The 23,468-nt window shown below is 36.1% G+C and overlaps 5 protein-coding genes and 1 non-coding gene across 10 annotated transcripts; 1 reads left to right on the top strand and 5 right to left on the bottom strand.

Moving 5' to 3' along the window:
- Nucleotides 1-302: 302 nt before the first annotated feature.
- On the bottom strand, nucleotides 303-4,454 carry LOC106440821 (mitochondrial carrier protein MTM1-like). Of its 4 annotated transcripts, XM_013882582.3 has the most exons (10): nucleotides 3,666-4,110; nucleotides 3,485-3,574; nucleotides 3,245-3,373; nucleotides 3,098-3,157; nucleotides 2,845-3,015; nucleotides 2,625-2,727; nucleotides 1,147-1,238; nucleotides 880-1,029; nucleotides 725-783; nucleotides 303-634 (listed from the first exon to the last, which is right to left on the bottom strand). In XM_013882582.3, the coding sequence occupies exons 1-10, from the start codon at nucleotides 3,945-3,947 to the stop codon at nucleotides 502-504; spliced, it is 1,269 nt and encodes a 422-aa protein (XP_013738036.2). In that variant the 5' UTR covers nucleotides 3,948-4,110; the 3' UTR covers nucleotides 303-501. The 4 variants fall into 4 exon arrangements, 3 of the variants coding, with proteins under 3 accessions (XP_013738036.2, XP_048598975.1, XP_048598972.1); XR_007317212.1 differs by lacking the exons at nucleotides 303-634; nucleotides 725-783; nucleotides 880-1,029 and adding an exon at nucleotides 2,034-2,353 and having other exon boundaries at nucleotides 3,666-4,454; XM_048743018.1 differs by lacking the exons at nucleotides 303-634; nucleotides 725-783; nucleotides 880-1,029 and adding an exon at nucleotides 2,112-2,353 and having other exon boundaries at nucleotides 3,666-4,454.
- A 3,874-nt stretch (nucleotides 4,455-8,328) lies between these two features.
- LOC106444611 (abscisic acid receptor PYL10) lies at nucleotides 8,329-11,998 on the bottom strand. Its single transcript, XM_013886068.3, has 3 exons — nucleotides 9,817-11,998; nucleotides 9,465-9,683; nucleotides 8,329-9,383 (listed from the first exon to the last, which is right to left on the bottom strand). Exons 1-3 carry the CDS (start codon nucleotides 10,054-10,056, stop codon nucleotides 9,174-9,176), a joined length of 669 nt encoding a protein of 222 aa, XP_013741522.2. The 5' UTR covers nucleotides 10,057-11,998; the 3' UTR covers nucleotides 8,329-9,173.
- Nucleotides 11,999-13,531: 1,533 nt separating this feature from the next.
- On the bottom strand, nucleotides 13,532-16,005 carry LOC106444612 (protein BOBBER 2-like). The gene is made up of 2 exons (XM_013886069.3): nucleotides 15,547-16,005; nucleotides 13,532-15,426 (listed from the first exon to the last, which is right to left on the bottom strand). Exons 1-2 carry the CDS (start codon nucleotides 15,902-15,904, stop codon nucleotides 14,915-14,917), a joined length of 870 nt encoding a protein of 289 aa, XP_013741523.2. The 5' UTR covers nucleotides 15,905-16,005; the 3' UTR covers nucleotides 13,532-14,914.
- Nucleotides 16,006-16,654: 649 nt separating this feature from the next.
- LOC106440824 (E3 ubiquitin-protein ligase SINAT4) lies at nucleotides 16,655-18,378 on the bottom strand. The gene is made up of 3 exons (XM_013882584.3): nucleotides 17,774-18,378; nucleotides 17,257-17,643; nucleotides 16,655-17,173 (listed from the first exon to the last, which is right to left on the bottom strand). The coding sequence occupies exons 1-3, from the start codon at nucleotides 17,990-17,992 to the stop codon at nucleotides 16,811-16,813; spliced, it is 969 nt and encodes a 322-aa protein (XP_013738038.1). The 5' UTR covers nucleotides 17,993-18,378; the 3' UTR covers nucleotides 16,655-16,810.
- A 153-nt stretch (nucleotides 18,379-18,531) lies between these two features.
- On the top strand, nucleotides 18,532-18,603 carry TRNAQ-CUG. The gene has a single exon. It is a non-coding gene; the product is annotated as a tRNA-Gln (tRNA).
- Nucleotides 18,604-18,646: 43 nt separating this feature from the next.
- Nucleotides 18,647-22,673, bottom strand: LOC106440825 (membrane protein of ER body-like protein). 2 transcript variants are annotated; one of them, XM_013882585.3, is made up of 10 exons: nucleotides 22,190-22,673; nucleotides 21,862-21,930; nucleotides 21,171-21,668; nucleotides 20,941-21,084; nucleotides 20,580-20,723; nucleotides 20,368-20,430; nucleotides 19,830-20,159; nucleotides 19,514-19,750; nucleotides 19,368-19,429; nucleotides 18,647-19,297 (listed from the first exon to the last, which is right to left on the bottom strand). In XM_013882585.3, the coding sequence occupies exons 1-10, from the start codon at nucleotides 22,524-22,526 to the stop codon at nucleotides 18,809-18,811; spliced, it is 2,373 nt and encodes a 790-aa protein (XP_013738039.2). In that variant the 5' UTR covers nucleotides 22,527-22,673; the 3' UTR covers nucleotides 18,647-18,808. The 2 variants fall into 2 exon arrangements, with proteins under 2 accessions (XP_013738039.2, XP_013738041.2); XM_013882587.3 differs by lacking the exon at nucleotides 21,862-21,930 and having other exon boundaries at nucleotides 22,190-22,672.
- Nucleotides 22,674-23,468: the final 795 nt, after the last annotated feature.

Genomic DNA, 23,468 nt, shown 5'->3' with positions numbered 1-23,468 from the left:
GTCAATGCGTGTTGGTGGCTTTGGCCTTTACCTAATCTCATCAAACCGGATTAAATGCTCGGAATTTAATAACAGAACAAATCTATGTATCTGTAGAAGTTTCTGTTGACTTAAGTTGAACTTACACAACTTTCTTTGAGCCGGGGCTAACACTGATGATACTCAGTGTTGCTTTGAGAGTATTTTTGTCTTAGGTCAACACAACTAGTTTGATTGTTGTGCAAGGTTTACTGTTATTTCTTCAAAAATTAAATCTAGATTATGAAATACTCTCACTATTTAAATTTAAACCGAATTCGAAGAAAGATCGAACCAAGAAAACCGGATTAAACCAGTATTTTAGCTAAACAAAATTCCGGCTCAAAATGTGAGAAAACAAGGGTTGGTCATTGTTGGAGGACTGACCCTGTTTTAAATTATTAATATGTTGTTACAAAAGTTGCTATAACCTAAAGCCGTATCCACATTCACGTGTAAGATTGTCTAGTGACTGTGTTGGGGTCATGATGAAGCGTATTGGCGATGCAGAACATACTTGACCACTTCGTAGAAGGAAACCACTATCCCTACCGATGGTCCTGCACGAGCCACCCTTGGTCCCATTCCCGTGAACAGTCCTCTCATCCCTCCATCCCTGTGTGTAGTATTATATATTGTTATGTCTCATTTCGATGCAAACGTAGAGCTATTAGCACATTAAAAATGCAATCTTTCTCATACATACCTCCAAACCTCTATTAGTGTCTGTCGTGTAGTCATTCTCATTGCCCTACTAGGGTCCTTCTGAATTTATGAAAAAGGCGAAGATATAAGTAAATGGTAATCAAAACCAAATAGACAAAGCTATATGGAGGAAGAGGTTGCGAATCAAGACCAAACCTCTATCTGTCTTCTTGTTTTTGCAACGTCAAAAGGACAAGTAGTAGCAGCAGCGATACTTCCAGCTACAAAACCAGCGGAGAAGTTTGCACCGAGAATACCAAGAGCGTTTGTATCGTTGCCCACAATCCCAAGAAGCCTCCTTCTCATCTGCAACAAGAGAGTAGCTCAAACTTTCAGTTTCCCGTTTGAAGTATTCTGGCACAAATTGCGTTGCAATCATCTCTCTAATTGTAAAATGTTTTAAGACAATGTCAAAAGAGTTACCGGCTCGAGAGTTGCCCAGCAGATTGCTGAGAATGGAACATCACGGGCAAGCTGTGCACCCAAGCCTCTCCAGAGAACACGATAATTGTGCACTGTCAAAGGGAACACACGTATAACAAAGACTCAATTAAAAAAAATAAAAAGATCATCGCTTTTGGTGTCAATCAATCTTATTAGTGTTGTGATTGTCAATGAAGGAAGTGAACTTGGTATATGGGCTAAAACTTATCTGGAGAATGCTTGTTGGAGATTCTTTGTGGGGAAAATGGGTCAGAACCAATCTGATAAAAAAGAAGCAATTCTGGGTGATGAGTGGGAAAACGCAAGTGGGATCGTGGATATGGAAAAAGATGCTAAAACTGAGGGAGATTGCTAAGAGATTTCACTGTAAAGCAGTAGGAAATGGTCGACACACCTCTTTCTGGTATGACCGGTGGTCTGACCTTGGGGTGATGTTTGATTTGCTTGGAGATAGGGGCTTTATAGAGATGGGCATTCGAAAGGAAGCTACCTTGGAGGAAGTACTAAATAATACAAGGAGAAGGAAGAAACATAGACGACTCCTACTGAATGATATAGAAGCTGAGTTGGAAATTGTAAAAAGGAAGCAGAGGACTGAAGTGGAGGATGTGGATCTGTGGAGGGGGAAAGCGGGTCACAAACCGAGATTCTCTACCACAGAAACATGGATGCAGATACGAGAAACAGGGGTTAAATATACTTGGGGAGGAAGTATCTGGTTCTCTCAAGCCACCCCAAAGTTTGCATTTATAACTTGGATTGCTGCTAGAGGTAGATTGGCAACAATGGATCGGATATCTCGCTGGAACCCAGGAGTTGACTCTACATGTGTTCTCTGCAAAGTGTTTCAGGAGACTACAAATCACCTCTTCTTTGAGTGTGTTTACTCTTCTGGAATTTGGGAGAAGCTGGTTAAAGGAATTCTTGGTAATGCTTATGCTTACAAGTGGGATGAAGTTACTGAGCTGATCTCTGTCTCGTCAAGGGGGAAAATGAAGCGCTTCTGTCTGAGGTATGCTTTTCAAATTACGGTCTATATGCTGTGGAGAGAAAGAAACAAGAGACGTCATGGGGAAAGTCCTATGCCTCAGCATGTTCTGGTTAAGATGATTGATAAGGCGATCCGCAATAAACTGAGTCTGGTCCAAATGAAGGGAATCAAAGGCATGAACTTCAGTCTCCAGTACTGGTTTGAAACAAGAGAGTAAAAATTTTGCAGAGGTTTAGGAGATTAGAAAGAGTTAAGATTCTTATGTAAAGAGTTAGGATCTTATTTCTTTTCACAAAGGACCCACTTGATGTAAATAGGTTTTTTTGATGAATAAATTTAGCATTCATTCAAAAAAAAAAAAAAAGAACTGATCATATAATGAGTTAAAAACTGAAAAACATGAGTCCAAGGATGCCAAATTATTAGCCAAATTCTAAAGCTTGAGAAGAAGAAAGAAGCAACTTACAACTATTTTGAAGGTTATTTGCTGTCCTGTCTTCAGAGACTACACCAACCAGTGTTTTAACAACTCCCGGAGGCTTTAAACCAGCTTTAGCTTCTTTGAATGCCTAATTAAAAAAAAACAGAGTAAACAGAAAATGAATAGCAAGTCACAAAGAGGTACTCCCAAAAGATCTCACTGCAAAGTACAGCACACATTCAGAGCTACAGAGACAAAACAATACCTGCATACGTGTTCTAGCAAGTTCAACTGGATAGCAGACTGTACAAGCTAGGGACCGTGCCAAAGACCCTGCCACAAGAGGCACAAATATTGTCGTAGCAGGCGCATTCTCCCGAGATAACTCTTCCAAACGGTTGCGGAACAAATCGTAGAAAGGGAGATAAATTCCAACCTGTCACGAAACTTGAGAGTTCACTGATCCGTGTAGTCTACCAAAATAAACAAACCCTCCAAATGTAAATAGGAGAGCATACCATGGGCACAGCTAGAGCAAGACCAGCATTAGTCCCTCTCCACAGGCGTGCCATGCCCTCCTGTATCACCCTCGCATTAGTGAATAGAGAAATAGGACTAACTCTAGCAGAACAAAAAAAAATAAAAATTTCTTGTTGCAAACACACCTGTCGTATGATCTTGGTGAAGACATCAAACGTTCCTTTGTACTGGAAACAATCAGGCGGGCAAATAGAGACGGTACCATGAACACCAGCGCGTGAACATGAAGGAGAACATCTCAAGTCTGTAAACATCTGAACCACCCATAAAGAAACCATTATTACATGGTGGTGAATGAAGACAAAAGTATTCTCCTCTAAACAACTGTCCCACAAATTAAAAAAACAGAGGATTCAGACACATACCATGTTTGGTCCAAAGAACGCCATGCGGCCAATGGCGTCACTGAGTGGGTGCGAGTAAGAAACTCCAGCAGCTTGAGCTTGCAACCGAGTCTGATAACCAATATCACAACAGAGACATAAGTCCCCTTAAAGCAAATAACTTTCCGGCGGTTTAGGAAATAACATCAAACAAAGAACCAACCTTGACGACATCCAGAGGATTTAGAATAACGGCGGACAAAAACGCAGCTCCGGCGGCGGAGAAAACTCTTTCCGTCAACCCTAGCTTTTCCACCGTCGAGCCCTTCTCCAACTGAGACCGGGAAACTACTTGCAGCCCTACGTTTCCAAATCCTCTGACATCTACTGCTCCGGTTGTGGAATCTACGATCGGAAAATCACGTCTTTCAGTTTCCGCCGGAGACGACGACGACGGCATTCTGGAAGCGATCCAGAGATTCTCCGGGCGCTCTGCCTCAACCATTTAGCTTCTTCTCAATCTACCGGGGAAATCCAAAAAATTCTCGATCAATCAAAACCTCGATCGAATCTCTGGTTTTGAATAAGAAATATTTATTTTTTTTCCAGAGAAAAAAAGAAGCGAGAAAAAAGGTTTGGTTTTTTCCAGATTACTTGGAGAGGAGGAGAGAGGAACACTGAAGACTTCAGTGGGTAGCCAGACAGACAACTAATGCTTAACGCGCGCGTTTTGGAAGGTTCTACAGATTACTTAACCGTGCAATCGAACCGGACATACTGATCCGTCTAGCTCCAATCCAATTGGTTAACCTACTGATTTATTATATTAAGAACCGAAGAATGAGATCGACCTCAAATCAATCGAAACTGTCCTTTTTATGTGTTACGGGAAAAACTTGTGCGGTATAAAATGTTGTGTGTTTTGGAGATGTTGCAAGCTAGGAATAAGGGTTTAGTGGAGGATGTAGGCGAAACCGAATCGGTCTTAGGCTCTTACGCTGAGTCAAACGAAGGTAGGCCACTGAATTAGAGAACTGACTTGGGCTCCACAACATATAACACTTTTGCTATGACTGGCTATTAGTTGGAAGTTTTAAATATTTGTGGTGAAGAGGCATGAAGAGTGGCGTCTCACGTGTCAAATAGTCCACCAAATACGCTCGCATTTGGTTTGCCGACTCAAGCCATGTATTATCTCTTTTCCCACCTATTTTCTTTGTTTTTTATTTAATATTTTTACAAATAAACATATTCATAGTCAGGGGCGGTCCTTGAATAAAAAGGGCCTGAAACAAAACCAAAATAGGGGCCCCACATTTATATTGCAAAGGTATAAAATATAAGCAAAAAATGATAAATTAGAAGAAATAGAAAAACTTTTGAATCTACGGAGAGATAAAGAATAAAATAAAAAATAAAAATTTATAGAAAGTTAAGATTTATTTATGTCAAACGCAGATCTTCCGATAATTTTGAGTTTTTATTAGTGTATTTTTCTTTTTTTTCAATATAATGTACAAGTAAATGCTAATTATATAAAAAAAAAAATTTAAATGAAGACTTTGAAAGTGGGGGCCCTAGGTCCATGTTTCACCATGCTGTCCTCGAGGACGCCCCTGTTCATAGTTTCACGTACTTACATATATATAACTCATGTCAAAGTGTATAATATTGTTCTCGGGCTGGACAAATTATTTGTTAAATTTAATACGATCATTATTCATTTCGATTTGATCCAAAAATTTTGAATATCCGTAAAAAATTGAATCAAAGAAAATAGTAAAATGTGATATCTATAAAAAATGAAACAAATCATAAATATTATTGTAAAAAATCTGGATATCCCGATTCAAACCGTATATTACTAGTTATTGCAAACTATTATATGTATACATATTTTATGATAAAATTTGGTTAATTTTTTGTTTTAATTTGTTTTTTTTTCAAAATTTTGTTTTGGGTTATTGCATATCCAATTTAATTTTTATACTAAGTCAAATGTAACATATGAGTTTTCTTATTAAGCTTGTTAATATAGATTTTGCTTTATAATTTATGTTAAAATTTGTGTTAGTTTATTAGTATGATATTATTATTTAAATTTAAATTGATATTTTAAAATATTTTATTTAATTTTAATGTTATATTTTTTTCATTTTTAATATAATTGGCGGAACGAATAGAATAATCCGCGAATATTTAAAAAATCTGGATCAAATCAAATCAGAAATATAGATATTTGTATGGGATAAAACGGATCACGGATGCTACAAATTTTTCGGATATCTGCTTCGTGCCCATGTGATCCATCCAACTAAAAACTCTAAACTATTTTGAAAATAACCGAACAAGCAACTAGAGATTCCATTTCTCATCTCAGATTGATTCTTGATTAATGATCACTATTAGAATATATAGAGAACAATAGGCTATAGACTACATAATCCCAGTAACCACATTTACTGTTATAAAGTTTGACTGGTTGGAGCTGTGGCTCTATATTTCTTGTTTTAAAATTTATGCTTTAGATTTTTAGTGGTGGTTTTGAATTTGTATTTCTGTAGATTTTTCTAAAACACTGAATAAAAACTCTAGAAAAATTGAATCCTAAAAATATTTTTTTTTATAATGTTTTGGTTTTAGATTCAATTTTAAGCTAAAGCATGATAATTTCAAAAGAAGGTTGTAGAAATAAAATTAAATGTCTACATTTTTTACAGACTCTTCCAGTTTACCTCCATAGGCATCTCATGTCTCCACTAATCACATTTTGTAAAACTTCTGATAAGAGGGCGATTTGCAGATATCATTTCATGAGTAGTGCTATTGTGCTAAACGTGTAAGTATTAACAAAAGCGAAAAATGAAAATATTTGAAGTAGTGATGCACTGATATCATTATCATTTCATTTAATCACATTACTAACTATTATTAATTAGTAAGAAAAAGTTGGTCAGAAAACTGAACAAGGTCACTATTTCAATTACTATATATTGTATCTAGAAACCATATTGAGTGAAATATGAAGAATTTTTCTTTCTAAGAATAATTTCCTAGTTTCTTGTTTAGCTATTTTCTTATGAAAATGAACGTTGAAATAACGATCAAATTGAATGAAATAACGCTAACAATAAAAACAAGAGGAAAAAAACAAAGGTTATACTTCAGAGGTGGTTTAATAGGGAAGGCAGTCAGTGTATGAGCCTGCTCTAACTCTAGTAATCATTGTTCTAAAATACGCTATTCGGTCTTTATGTGGTGACGTAGTGCCTAACACCAAACTGTATACGCGGACGTCTAAACAGACCTATGCAGATATATACTTTAATGTATAATATTATATTTAGTTATATAATATTACTATTTATGTATATAAATATACTTATAAGTTATAACTAGTATTATAATCAAATATTATGTATACTAAAATAATATAAGAGTTTTGAATAATATATATGCTAGAAATGCAAGCACAAAATTAATAATATTTTAGAATTTTAGAATAAAAATAGTTCTTTTATAGAATCAATATAGTTAAAATAGTTATAATGTGAATAAATATAAATAAAATAAAACAATTTCTAATTTTAAAAATTTAAAGAAATAAAGCAAATCAAAGTGAGAGCAAAAGACTAGGTTTTTTTGTGGCTAGAGAACCAGAAAAAACTATGAACTGACCGTGAATTATGAGTTAGGGTTTTCTATTTTATTTTAAAACTTAAGTTACAGTTTTAGTGTATATGATAAATTTCATAACTTTAATAAGTAAACCATGAATTATGAGTTAGGGTTTTCTATTTTATTTTAAAATTTTAGTTACAGTTTTAGTGTATATGATAAATTTCATAACTTTAATAAGTAAACATAAGCGCATACAGTTCCAAAAAAACACAGAGGCGCATATACAGTGACAATATGCGGAGTACGCGGACTATGCGGCCGAATATACACCCGAACTTTAACAAACAGCATAACATGCCGCATGTTTTCGGTACGTTAAGTAGCCGCATATTGTATACGCACCGTATAGGCATCCTCACATTGGCGTATTTTGGAACATTGCTAGTAATATTAGAGATCTTGATTCCAAAGATTTGCATATTTGATCAAGATTTGGATAGAATAAAAACACACATTTCTACTTCTCTAGTTAAAATATACAAACATAAATGTGTGCAGGTTTTAATGTTTTAGTCAAAAAGTTCTTAGATACAATACTAATTAATTATAGGGTCCTAAGATATTTTTTTTGTCCAAAGGCCCTTAATAATATTGAGCCCACTAACAATATTAAACTGATCTTGGGCATACTTCAACCAGTCAAAACTCTCTACCAATGTTCTAAAATATGCCCGTATACACTTACGCGGCTACTTAACGTACCGAAAACATCATGTGCGGCATGTTATGCTGTTTGTTAAAGTCTGGGTGTATATTCGGCCGCATAGTCCGCGTACTCCGCATATTGTCACTGTATATGTGCCTCTGTTATTTTGGAACTGTATGCGCTTATGTTTACTTATTAAAGTTATGAAGTTTATCATATACACTAAAACTGTAACGAAAGTTTTAAAATAAAACAGAAAGTCCTAACTCATAATTCACAGCCAGTTCATAGTTTTCTCTGGTTCTGTAGCCATAAAAAAAAACCTAGTCTTTTGCTCTCATTTTGATTTGCTTTATTTCTTTAAATTTTTAAAATTAGAAATTGTTTTATTTTATTTATATTTATTCACATTATAACTATTATAACTATTTTAACTATATTGATTCTATAAAAGAACTATTTTTATTCTAAAATTCTAAAATATTATTAATTTTGTGTTTGCATTTCTAGCATATATATTTATTCAAAACTCTTATATTATTTTAGTGTACATAATATTTGATTACGATACTAGTTATAACTTATAAGTATATTTATATAGATAAATAGTAATATTATATAACTAAATATAATATTATATATTAAAGTATATATCTGCATAGGTCCGTTCAGGCGTCCGAGTATACAGTTAAGCAGTTAGGCGTTAGGCACTACGTCACCGCAAAGAGAGCGAATAGCGTATTTTAGAACAATGCTGTCTACAAATTTAAACAACAAAATGGTAACCCCACAAAGCTCCATTACCATAAATCCATAATTGACTTCCAACAAAATGTCCATTGGTTTTTTTTTGGTCAAAAATGTCCATTGGTTTATAGAAATTACAACAGCAACAAATGAAGAGGGAAACGACAAAATATACTTTTGAAATGTCCATTGTCCATTGCCTCCTCCTGTCAGTTGATCTTCTTTACTCAAAATAGCTAATATACTTTTGACTATGGTCGACAAAACGATCTAAGTTGAAGATTTTATTTTGTCACTATGTAAATTGTTTAAATTTACAAGAAAACACTAAAAAGTACCAAATGAATTTTTTTTAAAAATATCTTCATGAAGTATCTAATTTTTATTGTATTTGTCATGAAACATAAAACATTATGTATCTACATTTTATTATGAAAAGATGATCAAATGGCATTTTGCAGAATTCCAGAAATAATTAATTATTCCAAATTATAAAATTAACGGAAATTCAGAAAACAGAGAAAAGCATAGACTAAATGACATCACTATACGTAAAAGAACGAATTGATCATCTTCTTGAATATGAAAATGACTCCTTCCCATTTGGGAAGCTTCTCCATACTATTTGCCTTTGAAAGATTATTCTTAGAGTCGTCATCATACCATTTGGGCTATAGATTCTGCTTCAAGACTCTCAGAAACATATGCTAAAGATTTGAGATTGCATTGAATCAGAGCCTCCACGAAGAAGCAAGTTTCTTCCTTTGTGTTACCCTCAGGCACGTCCACCACAAACGACTCTATGACCAATGTCCCTGCTTTTGCTTCTATGGTCTCCGGATGTAACGAAATGACTGAAGAATAGTTCTGGTTTTAGATAAGACCAAACAAAAACAACAGATTAGGTTTATAAAAGAAAAATATCGTCACGTTTTCAAGACTTTTTACCTTGAGTCTGTGATCGCCACCGACGATTCTGATGCTGAGGACATGTTGGTTGTCGTCGAGAAACTCTAATATCTCGGTGCTTTTAGTAGCGGGTAGTCCAGATCTCACATCTACTTCTCTTACTGAACCAATCTCCAGCTTCTTGTCTTTGACCACACACCCACTAATAAACGGTTTGTATTTTTGTGGTTGATCGAATCTTCTCACAAGTGACCACACCTTTTCACCGAAAAACAAACAACCAAACCATTGACACCTCAGTTCGTATTGCTAATAGATGGGAACATCTGGATCTGGTCATAACCGGAGAGAGAGAGAGAGAGAAATCAAGAAGAAAACAAAACAAGCTTACGAGATGAAGAGGAGCTTTGATGTGCTTAACGAGCGTCGAGCTACACTGACTCTCCAAAAGCTCACCGTGCATGTGGTGCATCTTGATGTAGTCGCTCTCCACGTTCTTTGTCTCGTCAGCGTTCATCATTTCCAGAGCAGCAGACAAGAGAAACCACACACAGAGAAAGTGACGATCACGGCAAAGAAAAGAAGGAAGGGCGCAACCAACTATCACTTCCCTCAAAATATTCTTTAACATAATCAGACTTAGCTCTCACAGATTCTTCTTATACAAGGAAGGACGCATCTAAATGTAATCTGATTGGACAAAGGTACTTGATCTAAGCTAATCTACACATGTCGGCCTATAGGATGTTCTGTTTATTGACGCATATACCCTCAGTTGCTGTTGGTGAAATTATTTTTTAATCATTTATACATTTGTGTTATTCGTAGTTCAGAGAATATTCAAGGAATATGATTTTTGCTTTTGAGTTTTTAATGGTTATCTGTTGGAAGGTGAAAAGTAATTGGTGTTAAATGGAGAGAGGATAGTTTTGTCTTTTTCTACACTTGCCATTATTAGTAAGATAATATACAAATTGGATATATTCAATTGTTTAGTAAGACTAAGAGCCACAGTTGTATGATTGTATCTTAATCCATAAATGAAGAATATGCTAAATTGAACAAATTTACTTAATAACTCAGCTAACCAATAAAATTTAGCCAAACAATTCATCATAATAAAAATAAATTTATCAAATAAGATCAATGATGAAATTTGTTTTAAATTCCTGAAAAAAAACAGAATCTAAAAAATCTTGACTGGAAGCTTTTCTCAGTTATTGTATAGTAATAAATGGATAAGATTCCAAGTTACTAAAAACTATAAATGTTTTTTTGGATATTGGCCATATTTATAAAAATATTTTAGGGATGAGATTCAAAATTTGATAAGATTCTTCTATCAGATCTAATTGTATAGTAATAAATGGATAAGATTTCAAGTTACTAAAACTATAAAATGTTTTTTTTGGAGATTTTCCTTATTTATAGAAATATTTTAGGGATGAGATTCAAAGTTTGAAAAATATTGATTGGAATCTTTTTTTCAAGTTAAAAGCTTCTCTAGTAGAATCTAAGTACACCAGATGGATAAGATTCAAGTTACTATAAAACTATTTGCCAAAAAAAGTTACTATAAACTATAATTGTAGTACAATTAAAATGCAATTATTAAAATAAACTATTTTAGATCAAATTTACTAGTATTCAGTGTTCTAAAATATGGTTTATACACCCGTCTAGGCGGCGTTTATGCGCTATACGGTAGCCAACTGTATTATTTTTATGTTATACAGTGTTTTATGCGGAGTTATATCATTCGGGTGAATAACAGTGTTTAGGCAAACATTATGCGGTCTATGCGGATGCCTAAACGGATTTTAAGCATTAATATTCAAAAAAACTATTAATATTATTATTATATTTTATTATATTTTATTAATGTTATTATTTATATTATTTTTACTTATTTTATGTATTTATATGATTGTAGATATTAGTATAATTGTTGCAAAATCATTTTAAATTTATCATCTTTATATTTTTAAAATGGCTTTAATAATCTAGGGTTGAGATTCAGAATTTGATAAGATTCTTCTATCAGATCTAATTGTATAGTAATAAATGGATAAGATTCCAAGTTACTAGAACTATAAAATGTTTTTTTGGAGATTTTCCTTATTTATAGAAATATTTTAGCGATGAGATTCAAAGTTTGAAAAATATTGATTGGAATCTTTTTCTCAAGTTAAAAGCTTCTCCAGTAGAATCTAAGTACACCAGATGGATAAGATTCAAGTTACTATAAACTATTTGCCAAAAAAAGTTACTATAAACTATAATTGTAGTATAATTAAAATGCAATTATTAAAATAAACTATTTTAAATCAAATTTACTAGTACTCGGTGTTCTAAAATACGGTCTATACGCCCGCTTAGGCGGCGTTTATGCACTATACGGTAGCCAACTGTACTGTTTTTATGTTATACAGTGTTTTATGCGTAGTTATATAATTCGGGCGAATAACAGTGTTTAGGCGGACATTATGCGGTTTATGCGGACGCCTAAACGGATTTTAAGCATTAATATTCAAAAAATAAACTATTAATATTATTATTATATTTTATTAATGTTATTATTTATATTATTTTTACTTATTTTATGTATTTATATGGTTGTAGATATTAGTATAATTGTTGCAAAATCATTTTACATTTATCATCTTTATATATTTAAAATGACTTTAATTTATAATTTAAAACTATTTATATATGTAAAACTATATACTTATACATAAAATTGGATTTAAAATATATTTATGCTCATTTTTTTTTCAAAAATAATGTATATATATTAATCTTATACATATATTCATGTAAAAGTATATATCCGTATATACCCGTTTAGACGTACGCCTATACGGCTAGGCGCTATACAATCATCCAACGCGTAATGAATGCGCTTAGGACACTGCTACTGCTTCAATATGAAAAAAGGGATTCTACTTTGCACATCTATACTATTAAAAGAGAAACATTTTAAAAAAATCTACTTAAATAAGGTTGTTGTACTCTTTCATTTTTTAGTCCAACCTATTATATATAACTAAATTTTATAAGCAACCTATTTTATAGCAACCAAATAAAAATCTCCTACATTTAAATAAAACATATTACTGTTTATTGACTTTAAATATTATAATCTAAACTGTCGACCTATAGCCTTTTAAATATGTGCGTAGGTTTTGTATGAACCATTGTTTCTATTAGTAATGTTTATATAATATGTTTGTATCGAATGATGGTATGAAATTATTATAAACCAACATTATACCTCATATAACAAGACTTTAATGAACCATATATTAGATATCTATTATTTAAATGAGTCCGTGTTTTCATCACAAAAATATAACAAATTAGTATTTTCATCAAAGCATTTTAACAACTTACAGGTTTGGTAAAATGCTCATACCTAAGAGAGAGTTATATAAGAGTATACATATATTTGAACAAAAAAAATACATACAAAATCTTAAATAAACTAATTCATGAATTATATAGTTTAAATAAATTATCTTTTTGATATCATATGATTTTGTAACATAATAATTTACAATATTTTCAAAATATCAATTCACAAATTTTGTATATAATCCAAAGAAAAACTCGCGCTTTTAAAGCGCAGATCAAAATCTAGTATCCATATTATGTGTCTAATAATCAATTCTCTATAGTATTTGTTTTGATAAACTGTTCTTTGTAGTCTCCCACAGCTACATTGGTGGTCTTGGCGATGAGGACAATCCTGCTTTCCTCATCTCCTAGGCTCATAATCCTTGCATAGCAATTTGGCGTACACCACGCATCTCGTTTTCTATGTTTTCAAAATCTTATCCCTTTGTAGTTTGTACATTCATAATCATTCTTCAAATGACAAAAGCTAAATACGTCAACTATTATTAGATATATGCTCAAGCTATAGAACGAATATCAAACCGCTTATATTATATATATATATATATACAGTTAGACTTTTTAGAGACAGAGCATCACAAGATCTAATATATAATCAGCATATCACTTGAGTAACCTACACTACAAGTTGTTTCTCTTCCTAACCCTTACTCCTTATGCTTATTCAGACAAACCCACCCGTATAGTTCTGAAGACATTGCATTACCAAACTATTCTTCTTGCTCATCTTTAGGATCTAAACTAATAGTCCTCATTTCTGACCTCTGTTTTTTGTAAACCTTCCTGTGATCCTTGGTTGATTGTCTGCAAGAGCCTTCCTGCAAAAGCATACTGCAACCATACACCAAAAAAAACCTATAAATCAGTTTCCAACAAAACGGTACACTGGGATACATATGGTTGCAACGAACCGAGATCGCTGAATGAGTTCAACTATTTCTAGAGAGAGAGGATCAACGGCTAGCATTGGCTCTTCAACAGTCAGCTCAGGGGCTTTGAAAAGGTCACTCTCTTCTCCAAAATCATAAGAAAGAAAGATCAACACAACATGAGCTAAAACAGACCAAAAGAGTACAAAGATCACAACTCCAAACTTTGTTTCCTTCAAGTTATACTCTCTGAGTATAAAGTTTAGTTTTTTCTTTTTCTTTTTTTGCTAACAAGCATCAGCAGAACAAGACTCAACCTTTTCATCTGCCTAGAAAGACTCAATTTTGAGAAGCCAGAAACAGAGACAAACCGTTTCATCAGAGAGCTTGTAGGAACAATCTTGCATGAACCGAAACTCTAGCCCAGTTTCTGCATTCATTTTTTGATTGAGGTTTTTTTCCTGCAAGTAGAAATTGAGCAGAGAGAGTGTACAGATGAAAAGTAGAGGCCAAATGTGAATTTTGGAGCATACCTTATGAAAAAGTTCTGTACCTTTGGCTCCCCTTATTGCCTTTGTAATGTAGACAGGCCGAGCGTCATTTGTTTTTTTTTGTGTGTAAAGAATAAACATTAGTGTTAAAAAAAAAGAGAATACACATTAATGTTCAGATTAAGTAGACAATAATCAAGATGATTACTACTTTTGTAGATTAAGTAGTAGTAGTAGTTGGAGTAGGAGTAGGTGGTTGTAGTAGACACTAGAATAGACATGCAACATTCAACATTTGTCACATGAAGTTTTTTCGCTTAGTGATATGGCCATTGTCTACAACATCAGTGTTGAATGCAGCAGTCTCCGTGCACGTTATATCCTTTGTGTAATTCATTTTATTTCTATTTTATAGGCATTGATTGACAACTGATCATGGTAGATATAGAACCACCAATATGCGAGGTGTGAGCTTTCTTGTCTCAGTACTTGTTAACAGTACCAGACTCTTTACTTGGCCTAGAAGACTTTTTAAGCAAACCAATTTTGAACACATAATTAAGCAATAACCAAATAAAAGTTTTCCAGAATGGTTTATTAACCGAATCACAACTGTCTTCAACAAAACCAAAAGGCTAGATTAAATCTTAAAGCCATAACAAGATGATAGTTCAAATAAAAAAAATTAAAAAGAGAGAACAAGGAATTAAGATCAGTTAAACTTTGCATTAGAGAAGTTCATCTCGGGATGCTGAGACATAAACTTCTTCATCATATCCTGCTTCTCTATCTCATCACTCGTCGGGAGTCCCATCTGCTTCTGCCTCTGATCAAACATCATCTTCTCCACGCTGCTCCGAGTTTCCGGGTCCAAATCAGACAGTTTGCTGCTCTCTGGCTCAACCTTCTGAGTGTCAATCTCGGGTTCACCTTTCACACAGTACTTCCACCACTGCATCTGGTCCTGCTTTGTCAAGAGCACCGATACGACCTTTTGATCCTCGATGTTCCAGAAGCAGTCGTCTGGCTTGACAGCATTGAAGAACTCTCCATCGACGATGGGATCTTGTCCTTTGAGACCAACTTTCAGACGGTTCTTCTTGATCTCACAGGTGACGGAGCGTGACTTGGTGCCGCTGGGGATTGGAATGGTGACTGTGACCTCCTGGAGATTCTGTGTCCATGAGTACTTCTCAAAATCAAGACCGTTGCCTTTGTTAGGAACTGCACCAAAGGGAACATGAAGTTAGTTTACCGTATCAAAACAAGAAGTAGTTCATATGAACTTAAAGATTTAAACAAATAAAATCTACAAGACTCATCAATCAAGATCAAAGGCCTTACCAATGGGTTTCGGTTTCGCTTCCTCCTTAGGTTCCGTGGGCTTCAAGCTTTCCTTCTTTGGCTTCTCCACCTCCATGGGATCCATCGGAGGCAAGCTCTCCTTCGTCGACTTCTTCTCAATGGGCTTCACGGTCTCCTTCTCCGCCTTCTTCTTCTCTGCTTCACTCAACCTCTTCTTGGCGGCCGTCACAGCGGTGGCGATATCCTTTTCTGCCGACTCTTTCAACAAAAAGTCGCTCTCTTTCCCGATAAAGTCAAAAGCTTTCTCCAAAAACCCTAGAGGGTTTGAAGGATCAAGACTTGCTTCGAACGGCACCGAGGGTCTCTTCTCCTCTTGCATCTCAGAGATAATCGCCATTGGTTTTGGTTAAGCTCTTAGGTTTTGTTTTCTGATGTAGTCTAGTCTAGAGGATTGTAAATCAGAATGAAATTTGTAATTGTTAATGAAACAGAGACTAAGGTATTTATAGGGGAAGCTATAAACGCAAAAAGGAAGGTTCCAGAAAAAAAAACAAATCATACCTTGATTTTCCAAAATTCGTATACTTTCCTTTATTAAAAGTATTTTCCTATTTATCATTGAGTTTAATAATATGTAAATCTGCTCTAAAAATAAATTATAAAATTTATAACATTTTAATTGATTTTAGAAGATTAGGATTTGTTTCTAGGAAAAGGAATAGGATTCTATATTTTCCTACTTTTATTTAAAATGATATTTTAATATTTGTGTGAAAACCTGTTGACACTTGACGGAAAACGAGATTTGTTGAAATCTGTTAGACATAAGAAAAAAGATTTGTTGAAAGCTTACATAGTAACAAATTTTAAGCAATTTACTGGAATTGAATACCATCATATATTTACCTTACACTTGATCATTGTTTAAGTCGGTAGATTTTCAACCTAAACAAACAAAATTTATCAAACAGGGTGTTTGATCCCCGCACCTCCATTTCTTACAACACAGATTTACTTGCGTCTGAAGTAACTATAAAGGTCAGTGAAAGGCTGATCACAAGTTTAATCATTCCTCGTAATCACATTATCTTTTACCACTTCGATCATCTCCAAATATGAATGAATCTTAAGATTTGAGAATTAGAACTAGTTCCAACAAACGAGATTTATTAACGTGTGATAAGATCAAACACATTCATTCAAGATATGTTTAAGATACAGATAAAGAAGAAGTGTGTAAACGTATTCATCATACAACTTTCGTTCTCAAAGATAGAGAAAAAAAAGGAGAACGCATGAACGATCAGGAAGATAGGTTTGGCATGAAAAGCCCAGAATCTGGACTGTGTTGCTCTTTCCAGATTTTACCGGTGACTCTAAGTTTAAGCTCTTTCCTGTCGCCTCCGGAGAAGAAGAGAGCCATGTTCCTCTGGATGATGAGACCGTCGTTGCTGTCTCTTACTTTCCTGTGGCTATCTCTGATGCTTCTTGGTGTTCCTTCCCACGTTAGTTTCCTCCCACTGCCTCCCACCTCTAAGCTATAGCTGTAGCTCCGTGCTTCTTCCTCGTCCCCCATGAATCTCAGGAACGCCATGTATACCGGACCCATCCCGAGCTGGAACGCTTCAAAATGGAGGCAAAAGTATTGCCCGAAGCAATGAAACACCTGAAACCCAAACAAGGAACACAAAGATGAGATGTCCAACACATTGAAGATAATCAAGTTCACTAGACAAGAGATATGCTCACGGTTAGCATCCAAGTAGCGTTCTCCACTTCACGCGGATTAGACTTGACATAACGGTGGTTGAAAGTGGAACCAGCGTGCATGTCAACTTTATGATCATCCCTGAGATGGGAAACAAGGAAAGGGATGTCTCCTACGACACCACACTCGGAGCCAGCATAAGGACAACCGTAAGGTCTGAAGTTACAAAGAGACTCGTGCTTCAGTTTACTGTAATAAGGAAAAATCTCAGGGCATCCGAGGTTGTAAAACTTGCAAGGCAGCTCAAGGGACTCGGCCACTTTCTCAAGAGCTAAACATCTTATATCACCAAGCTCTTGTCTACACGTGGGACAACGGTTATGCACTCTCACTTTACAAGTAGAACATAACGTGTGTCCATTGTGACACTGCAACAAACAACCACATTATACACAATCTAGCATAGTAATTGCTAAGAGTCAATTTGTTGTAACACTATGATATGAACACATCTAACATCGTGAATCAAATTAACAGATGAGAAGATGGGAGAATCACCTGATGGATAGGAGGATACATAGAACAGGTACAGACAGGGCACTCGAGAAGCTCGTAGACGCTAGTCGCCGTGGGACCGACTATATTGGTAACGACGGCGGGAGAAGCGGCGCCTCCGCCGCCGTGGCTCTTGGTGGAAGAGAAGTGGAAAGTTCCGTTGTGATGGATCTCATCGTTCTGGACGCTTCTCGTCGACGATTCCATACTATCCATATCCATTTCCACAAAATTGAAAAAAAACAAAAACAAAATCCCCTAAATTCAAAAAAAAAAAATTAGGTCAAAAAAAAAAATCCCCTTCCCTATTTTTTTTAGAATCTCTCTTCTCAGAAATGAAAGTTCCTTTCTTTCAACCCCGATTAACAGATACAGTAATCTTTGAGAATGGATTCGATTAGACAAATCTGGAGAAGAGAGAAAAGGGAAAGAAAATTGAGAGATGAAAAACTGATTTTTTTTTTGTTACAGGGAAACCAAATCGGGCCCTGACTCTGACTCTGTCTCTTCCCCCTTCCTCTCTCTTTCTCTCGTCGCCGTTTCTGGGAAAGGCGGATGCTTTTCTTCGTGAAAATGAGGGAGAAAAGAAAGAGAGATCGAATCTGAGCCGTTCAGATACTGTGGCTCTCTTTAATTCGAATTTGAATCCGACGGTTATCTTACCTACCCAACCAATTGGATACAGCCATGAGCACTGTCAAAACGCGCCGTTGGAACTAACAACCCTTTTATTACAGACAGTATCTGTCGTTTTAACAAATGGTTCTATGGTCTAGCGGTTAGGACATTGGACTCTGAATCCAGTAACCCGAGTTCAATTCTCGGTAGAACCTTCTTTTTACACCTTTTTTGGTTAACTGCAAAAAACAAACTGAATTGAAAAAAGGGCAAACAATTTATTTGTGCGCTTCGTACACTTGGAAACGACTTTCTACACTCACAAGTCAAAAACAAAGGTTTGGTTTTAAAAAGCAAACAAAGTCTAACGACAGCTCTCTCAAAGCACAGAGTGAAAGCGAAAAGTAGAATATGAGAGTTTCAGTAAGATGATGAGTATCCGAAGCTACCAGCCTTTCTCCCCAACAGTGAAAGCATCATCTCTGCCGCTGGAGTCTCGGATCCGTCTGACCATCCGTACTTCTCAAGCAATTGATCCACAAAGTTACCAACCACGTAAGATATCCCCGACACCGACACAGCAATCATCGCGTATTTCAGAACGCTCTTCAGGTGGCTCCCTCTCGGGCTCCTCACGTGCGCTTTGGCTAGAGCCAGCAAGACGATGCATAGCAGAGACGCCCCGAAGACTGATGCGACTTTGTAGTCTCTGTTGTGTGTTTTGCTGAATGAGAAGTAGTAGACTATAGGAGGGAGTAGTCCCGTGATTATGAAGGATATGATTGCGACTGTTACGTGGAGCGTGAAGTTTTCTCTTCTTCCAAGGAGTCGCTTGTACCGACCTTCTTCTTGAACGTTTGTCTGGTTATCCTCTGTTGTTATGGGTTCCTCCTCTCTAAGTTCTTGGAGCTGTAAATGAAGTTTTGTTTATTACCAAGTTTATGAATCAAGATGAGGAAAGATTTAAGTGATCACTCACGTTATGGATAATGAGAATAAGCCCACCAAACAAGTTTGCAAGTCCCAATACCAAAATGTTCACTGCAACCACAATGATACATACGAGTGTTTGTGTTGTGTTTCATAAGGGAAATGGAATGGTAAGGCTGAGGGGTGTGTACTTACATGTTGAAGCACCAGAACCAGCGGCAGATGAGATAACACCGAGGCTTGTGATGGCTTCTATCAGACCTCCATATACAATGCTTTTCAAGATCTCCAGCTTACGTCCTTCAACCACTGGCCCTGCAACAGCTGGTCTCACTAACGGTTCCGTTAGAGTCCCTTCTTCCAGCGAACTCAGTGGCAGTGGTGGAATATCAATTCCACGAATTGGTGCTCCGTCACCTGAGTCCACCACACCTAAGCGGAAGCGGAAAGGTATGAATGAGAATGACTACAAAGTACGTTAACTAATAAAATCTTCAAACAAAGAAGACACCTGTTACTTTGGCCAGACCAAAATCTGGCTTTCTAGGGTCTGTTCCTTCAAACAGATGAGAGACACCTTCTGTGTGAAATATAGTTTCTACTCTTACTCCATCGGGTCCACTAGTAACTATGTTCGATATGTTCATGTCACGAGATGGTTGAATCGGGGAGAGACGTCCTTTGTCTGGCGAGTGATTCTCCTCTGCTGCGCTAGTAGCATCATCCCTATCGATCTTTTGCTGTGTTTGCTCCTCATCCGCTGAAGGAACCAGAAACTGTTTCCCGTTTTCAACAGTAGCTCCACTGTTGACACCTTTGCTTGTGTCATTAGAGTTTGCAACTGCCATTGTATCAAGAAAAAGAGTGGTTGGAGTTTTTAACAAGTCCAATGGAGAGAAAAGCAAAAGCTAAATAAGAGAAGAATGATTGGGTAGGGCTATCCTATCTATCACGTTTTGTTTTTATTAGAGTTGCTTCTCAAAAAATCCAACTACAAGACACGAAACATGGGGTTCCACTTTTTAAGAGTTACTCAATTATATATGTACCTTGAATCAAAAGGGTGTCATCAACAGGCTTATTGTCTTGAGAGACACTGATCTCTGACACATCTGCACCACAATGTATTGAAATTATTGCTTAGGAACCAAGGGTAAAGTTGGATTATATTTTATTAGAGATTTCAGTATTCCACCTTCCTTCCTCCTTTATTCCAGGATCTATTTGTTTTATAAATACTGAATAAGAGAATGTCCCCTACCTTGAACCGAAGGTACTGCACCATCCTGAACAAGGGCTGGTGCTTTTGATGGGATATTTGCAGTAGAACCTGCCGTCTCTTCTCCTAAAACGCTTGGGTTATCACGTGGCAGACTAGCTTCCGGGATACTAGGCATTGCTCCACCTGACAACACAAAATAAATAAAATTTAATCCTAATGCTAGTCTAGTACAACCCCTTCTGCATTATTGTGTATAATAAAAGAGAGCCATTGCATTATTGCAATACTAGTTCTAATGGTTAGCAGTCTGGAATCACCGTTTTGTAGTACTAAAAGAATAGATTGTCTTGGTCTTGCATATGAACCGAGAGATGAGACTGGCAACGGGACCAAACAATACCTTGCTGAACAGGTGGTTCTTTTTTCTTCGATCCAAACATTGAACCAAACCAGTTGGAATGGGCTGTAGCTTCCTCTTGAGGCTTTGGCTGAGTGTTTAACCTCTCAACACTTTCGCTGGGAGCAACCGGCTTTGAATCCACCCCTGCAATTTGTTTTTCCAAAAATAAAAAAAGCATGATTTATATACAAATAGGGATTAGATCTCTAATATGAAAGAATCTTATGTACCTTTGGGAATGAATATGCTGAAGCAGGACAAGCACTTGTAGAAAAAAGATTCGGGTGTAGAGCTGTCATCACCACCTGGTGGAGATGGTTCATTGTCCTCGGAACGAAGAATAGGATCAATCGGGTGTGGCCCTCTCACGCGCTTTGGATCTTCCGGCACAGCATGACTAATCTTACGTTTTCTTTTCTTGAGGACAACCCTTTTGGTGATGCAAGAATGGCAGTTCGGACAGAAGAGATCATGCGTCTCTTGGTTGTCCAGCACTTTCTCCACATTATAATCTTCAACATCATCAATGTCCACCTCCTCCTCTATCACATCACCAGGGCGTTGAACAACTACCTCTTCAGGTAAATCAATGTCTTGTACTTCTTCGATTTCACGCGATGGTCCTTTGTTATCCTCAGAAGTCGAACCGTTTTCAGATACACGCTCCTTTTTCTCCGCGCTTAAGTTGTCAGCAGTGTTTGACTCATGTGCATCAGCTGACTCAGAGCCTAACAGAAAAAAAAAAAGAATCAAACAGAAACTCAATTATATATGATGCCAACTTGAACCAAGTGAAACATTTTACCAACTATTCACTAAAAGTCAAATCAATGTCAGAGGAAAGCGCTAATCTTTAAAGAGAATTGCAACTAAGAAAAGGTTGTTTGGTCTAAGAAGAAGCCCCTAACGAAAAGGACTGACCTTTGGTCTCAAAACATAACAAAGATTCTTCTCTGTAAGTCCAATCGCAGTGGCGACATTTCCAAATTCCTTCAGCCACAAACAACAAATCATGACAAGGACTTCTCATTCTCACACACCAGCAGAAACGCGACATAGAATCTAACCCTTGACATTGCTTAAGCTAATAACTATAGCCTATTTGATTTGAATCATTTTTTGTTTTATGAATGTTAATTTAATTTGAATCATTTCAGCACAAAAGAAGCCAACTTTGTAAGCATATCACATAAAAGAAGAGCTTAAAAAGTCAAAACATGAAGTCAACGGGAGGTTTAAGTCAACAAACCTTCTTCTCCGTCGAAGAAGACGTTCCCGTCGTGGTGCTCCTCGTGGAATCCGACTACCGGCGACTCCGGGACCTCCAAGTTCTCTATCCCGATGTGCTCCCCTTCGCCGTTCCGGAGATCAGGGATCCCTTCGGAAAAGCTAGAAGAGGAGCTATTGTTGGTGGTGATGGTACTACCGTCTGCACTGTCGGGTCTCTTCCCGTGAGGAAGAAACGGCGACGTTTTCCTTTCAAGCTCGACAACTTGCTCCTCCTCCTCTTCTTCCAATTTTACTGGCTGGTGGAGCTTCTCTGTCCCGGCTGTGGTGGGCTCATTGACTTCGGCGGCGGATCCCATCAAAAGAGGCCAAAGTGGAAGACACGGAGGGCCAAAGGTAAGGGAAAAGAGAGATTCCGATCTAGAGAAGGTGATCGATGGGGTCCTCTCTGTCTCTTCTTTGCTTACTTCAACGTTATCGTTGCGATGTTGATTTCTTCTGTGTTATTTATTTAAATAAATAATTATTATTTATGATTATCGATCATCATGATGATGAAGTGTCTTGACTTCTTTTTGCCGTTTATCACCACGGTTTCTACATGATTATTATACTTTTGTTAACTTATCTTCTCATTAACACTTTCCAATTCTAAGTGGAGTGTAATAAACTCTATACTATTATATACGGACTAATTGGGAAAATTAGGAAATCCTGCTATGTTAATTAACACTAGCCACAAATTTTATAGGATTTTACAGAAATACAAGCAAAACGTTACTTGTTAGTTGTTACCCATGGTTTATTACTATGTGTGAATTCACATTTTTAACAGTTCAACTGAAGCAAAACATTACTTTATTAGAAAAGCATTTTGTCAGTTTATCTCGTCAATATTGTACAATAATGTAAGAAATATCAGCTTAAATTACCATTCAAACTATAGCTCCGAATAGTAACTGCAGTTTAAGCGGGACGGGACAAGCGATTCAACTGCGCTGCGGTTTTAACAGTTATAAAAATGTATAGATGTATGGTATATGCAGAAATTTTTGTTGCTGTTAACTGCAGTGCGGAACGGGGCGGTTTCAAACATTCGAAGTCTATATGATATTCTATATATATTATGTTGTATTAGTGGACTTTATATTATACTGTTTATACCACGCGGTAAACCTCCAAACAATTATGAACTTTTGAGTAAATAGTGAAAAATTAGTTGAAGATTTTGTCAGCTTCTTTTAAGGGATTGATTGTGTCACGTGGATGACAGAAGATAGAGAGAGACTGCATTCATCGCT

The sequence above is a fragment of the Brassica napus genome, chromosome A1 (genome assembly GCF_020379485.1).
Source record: "Brassica napus cultivar Da-Ae chromosome A1, Da-Ae, whole genome shotgun sequence".
Classification (NCBI taxonomy): Eukaryota; Viridiplantae; Streptophyta; class Magnoliopsida; order Brassicales; family Brassicaceae; genus Brassica; species Brassica napus.
This window is presented reverse-complemented; position numbering and strand designations above follow the sequence as displayed.

Excerpts from the sequence above, each read along its gene's own strand:
- LOC106440821 (XM_013882582.3), bottom strand. The coding sequence starts at position 3,947 with ATGGTTGAGGCAGAGCGCCCGGAGAATCTCTGGATCGCTTCCAGAATG. Across the intron at positions 3,158-3,244 it reads TCACCAAGATCATACGACAG|GAGGGCATGGCACGCCTGTG; the intron begins GTGTGTTTGCAA and ends AGGGTGATACAG. Across the intron at positions 635-724 it reads ACACTAATAGAGGTTTGGAG|GGATGGAGGGATGAGAGGAC; the intron begins GTATGTATGAGA and ends TACTACACACAG.
- LOC106444611 (XM_013886068.3), bottom strand. The coding sequence starts at position 10,056 with ATGTTAAAGAATATTTTGAGGGAAGTGATAGTTGGTTGCGCCCTTCCT. Across the intron at positions 9,684-9,816 it reads TCAAAGCTCCTCTTCATCTC|GTGTGGTCACTTGTGAGAAG; the intron begins GTAAGCTTGTTT and ends TTCGGTGAAAAG. Across the intron at positions 9,384-9,464 it reads GTGGCGATCACAGACTCAAG|AACTATTCTTCAGTCATTTC; the intron begins GTAAAAAGTCTT and ends ATCTAAAACCAG.
- LOC106444612 (XM_013886069.3), bottom strand. The coding sequence starts at position 15,904 with ATGGCGATTATCTCTGAGATGCAAGAGGAGAAGAGACCCTCGGTGCCG. Across the intron at positions 15,427-15,546 it reads AGCGAAACCGAAACCCATTG|TTCCTAACAAAGGCAACGGT; the intron begins GTAAGGCCTTTG and ends CCTTTGGTGCAG.
- LOC106440824 (XM_013882584.3), bottom strand. The coding sequence starts at position 17,992 with ATGGATATGGATAGTATGGAATCGTCGACGAGAAGCGTCCAGAACGAT. Across the intron at positions 17,644-17,773 it reads TGTATCCTCCTATCCATCAG|TGTCACAATGGACACACGTT; the intron begins GTGATTCTCCCA and ends TGTTTGTTGCAG. Across the intron at positions 17,174-17,256 it reads ACGCTACTTGGATGCTAACC|GTGTTTCATTGCTTCGGGCA; the intron begins GTGAGCATATCT and ends TTTGGGTTTCAG.
- LOC106440825 (XM_013882585.3), bottom strand. The coding sequence starts at position 22,526 with ATGGGATCCGCCGCCGAAGTCAATGAGCCCACCACAGCCGGGACAGAG. Across the intron at positions 21,931-22,189 it reads CTTCTTCGACGGAGAAGAAG|GAATTTGGAAATGTCGCCAC; the intron begins GTTTGTTGACTT and ends TTGTGGCTGAAG. Across the intron at positions 19,430-19,513 it reads TGGTTCTGGTGCTTCAACAT|TGAACATTTTGGTATTGGGA; the intron begins GTAAGTACACAC and ends TTGTGGTTGCAG.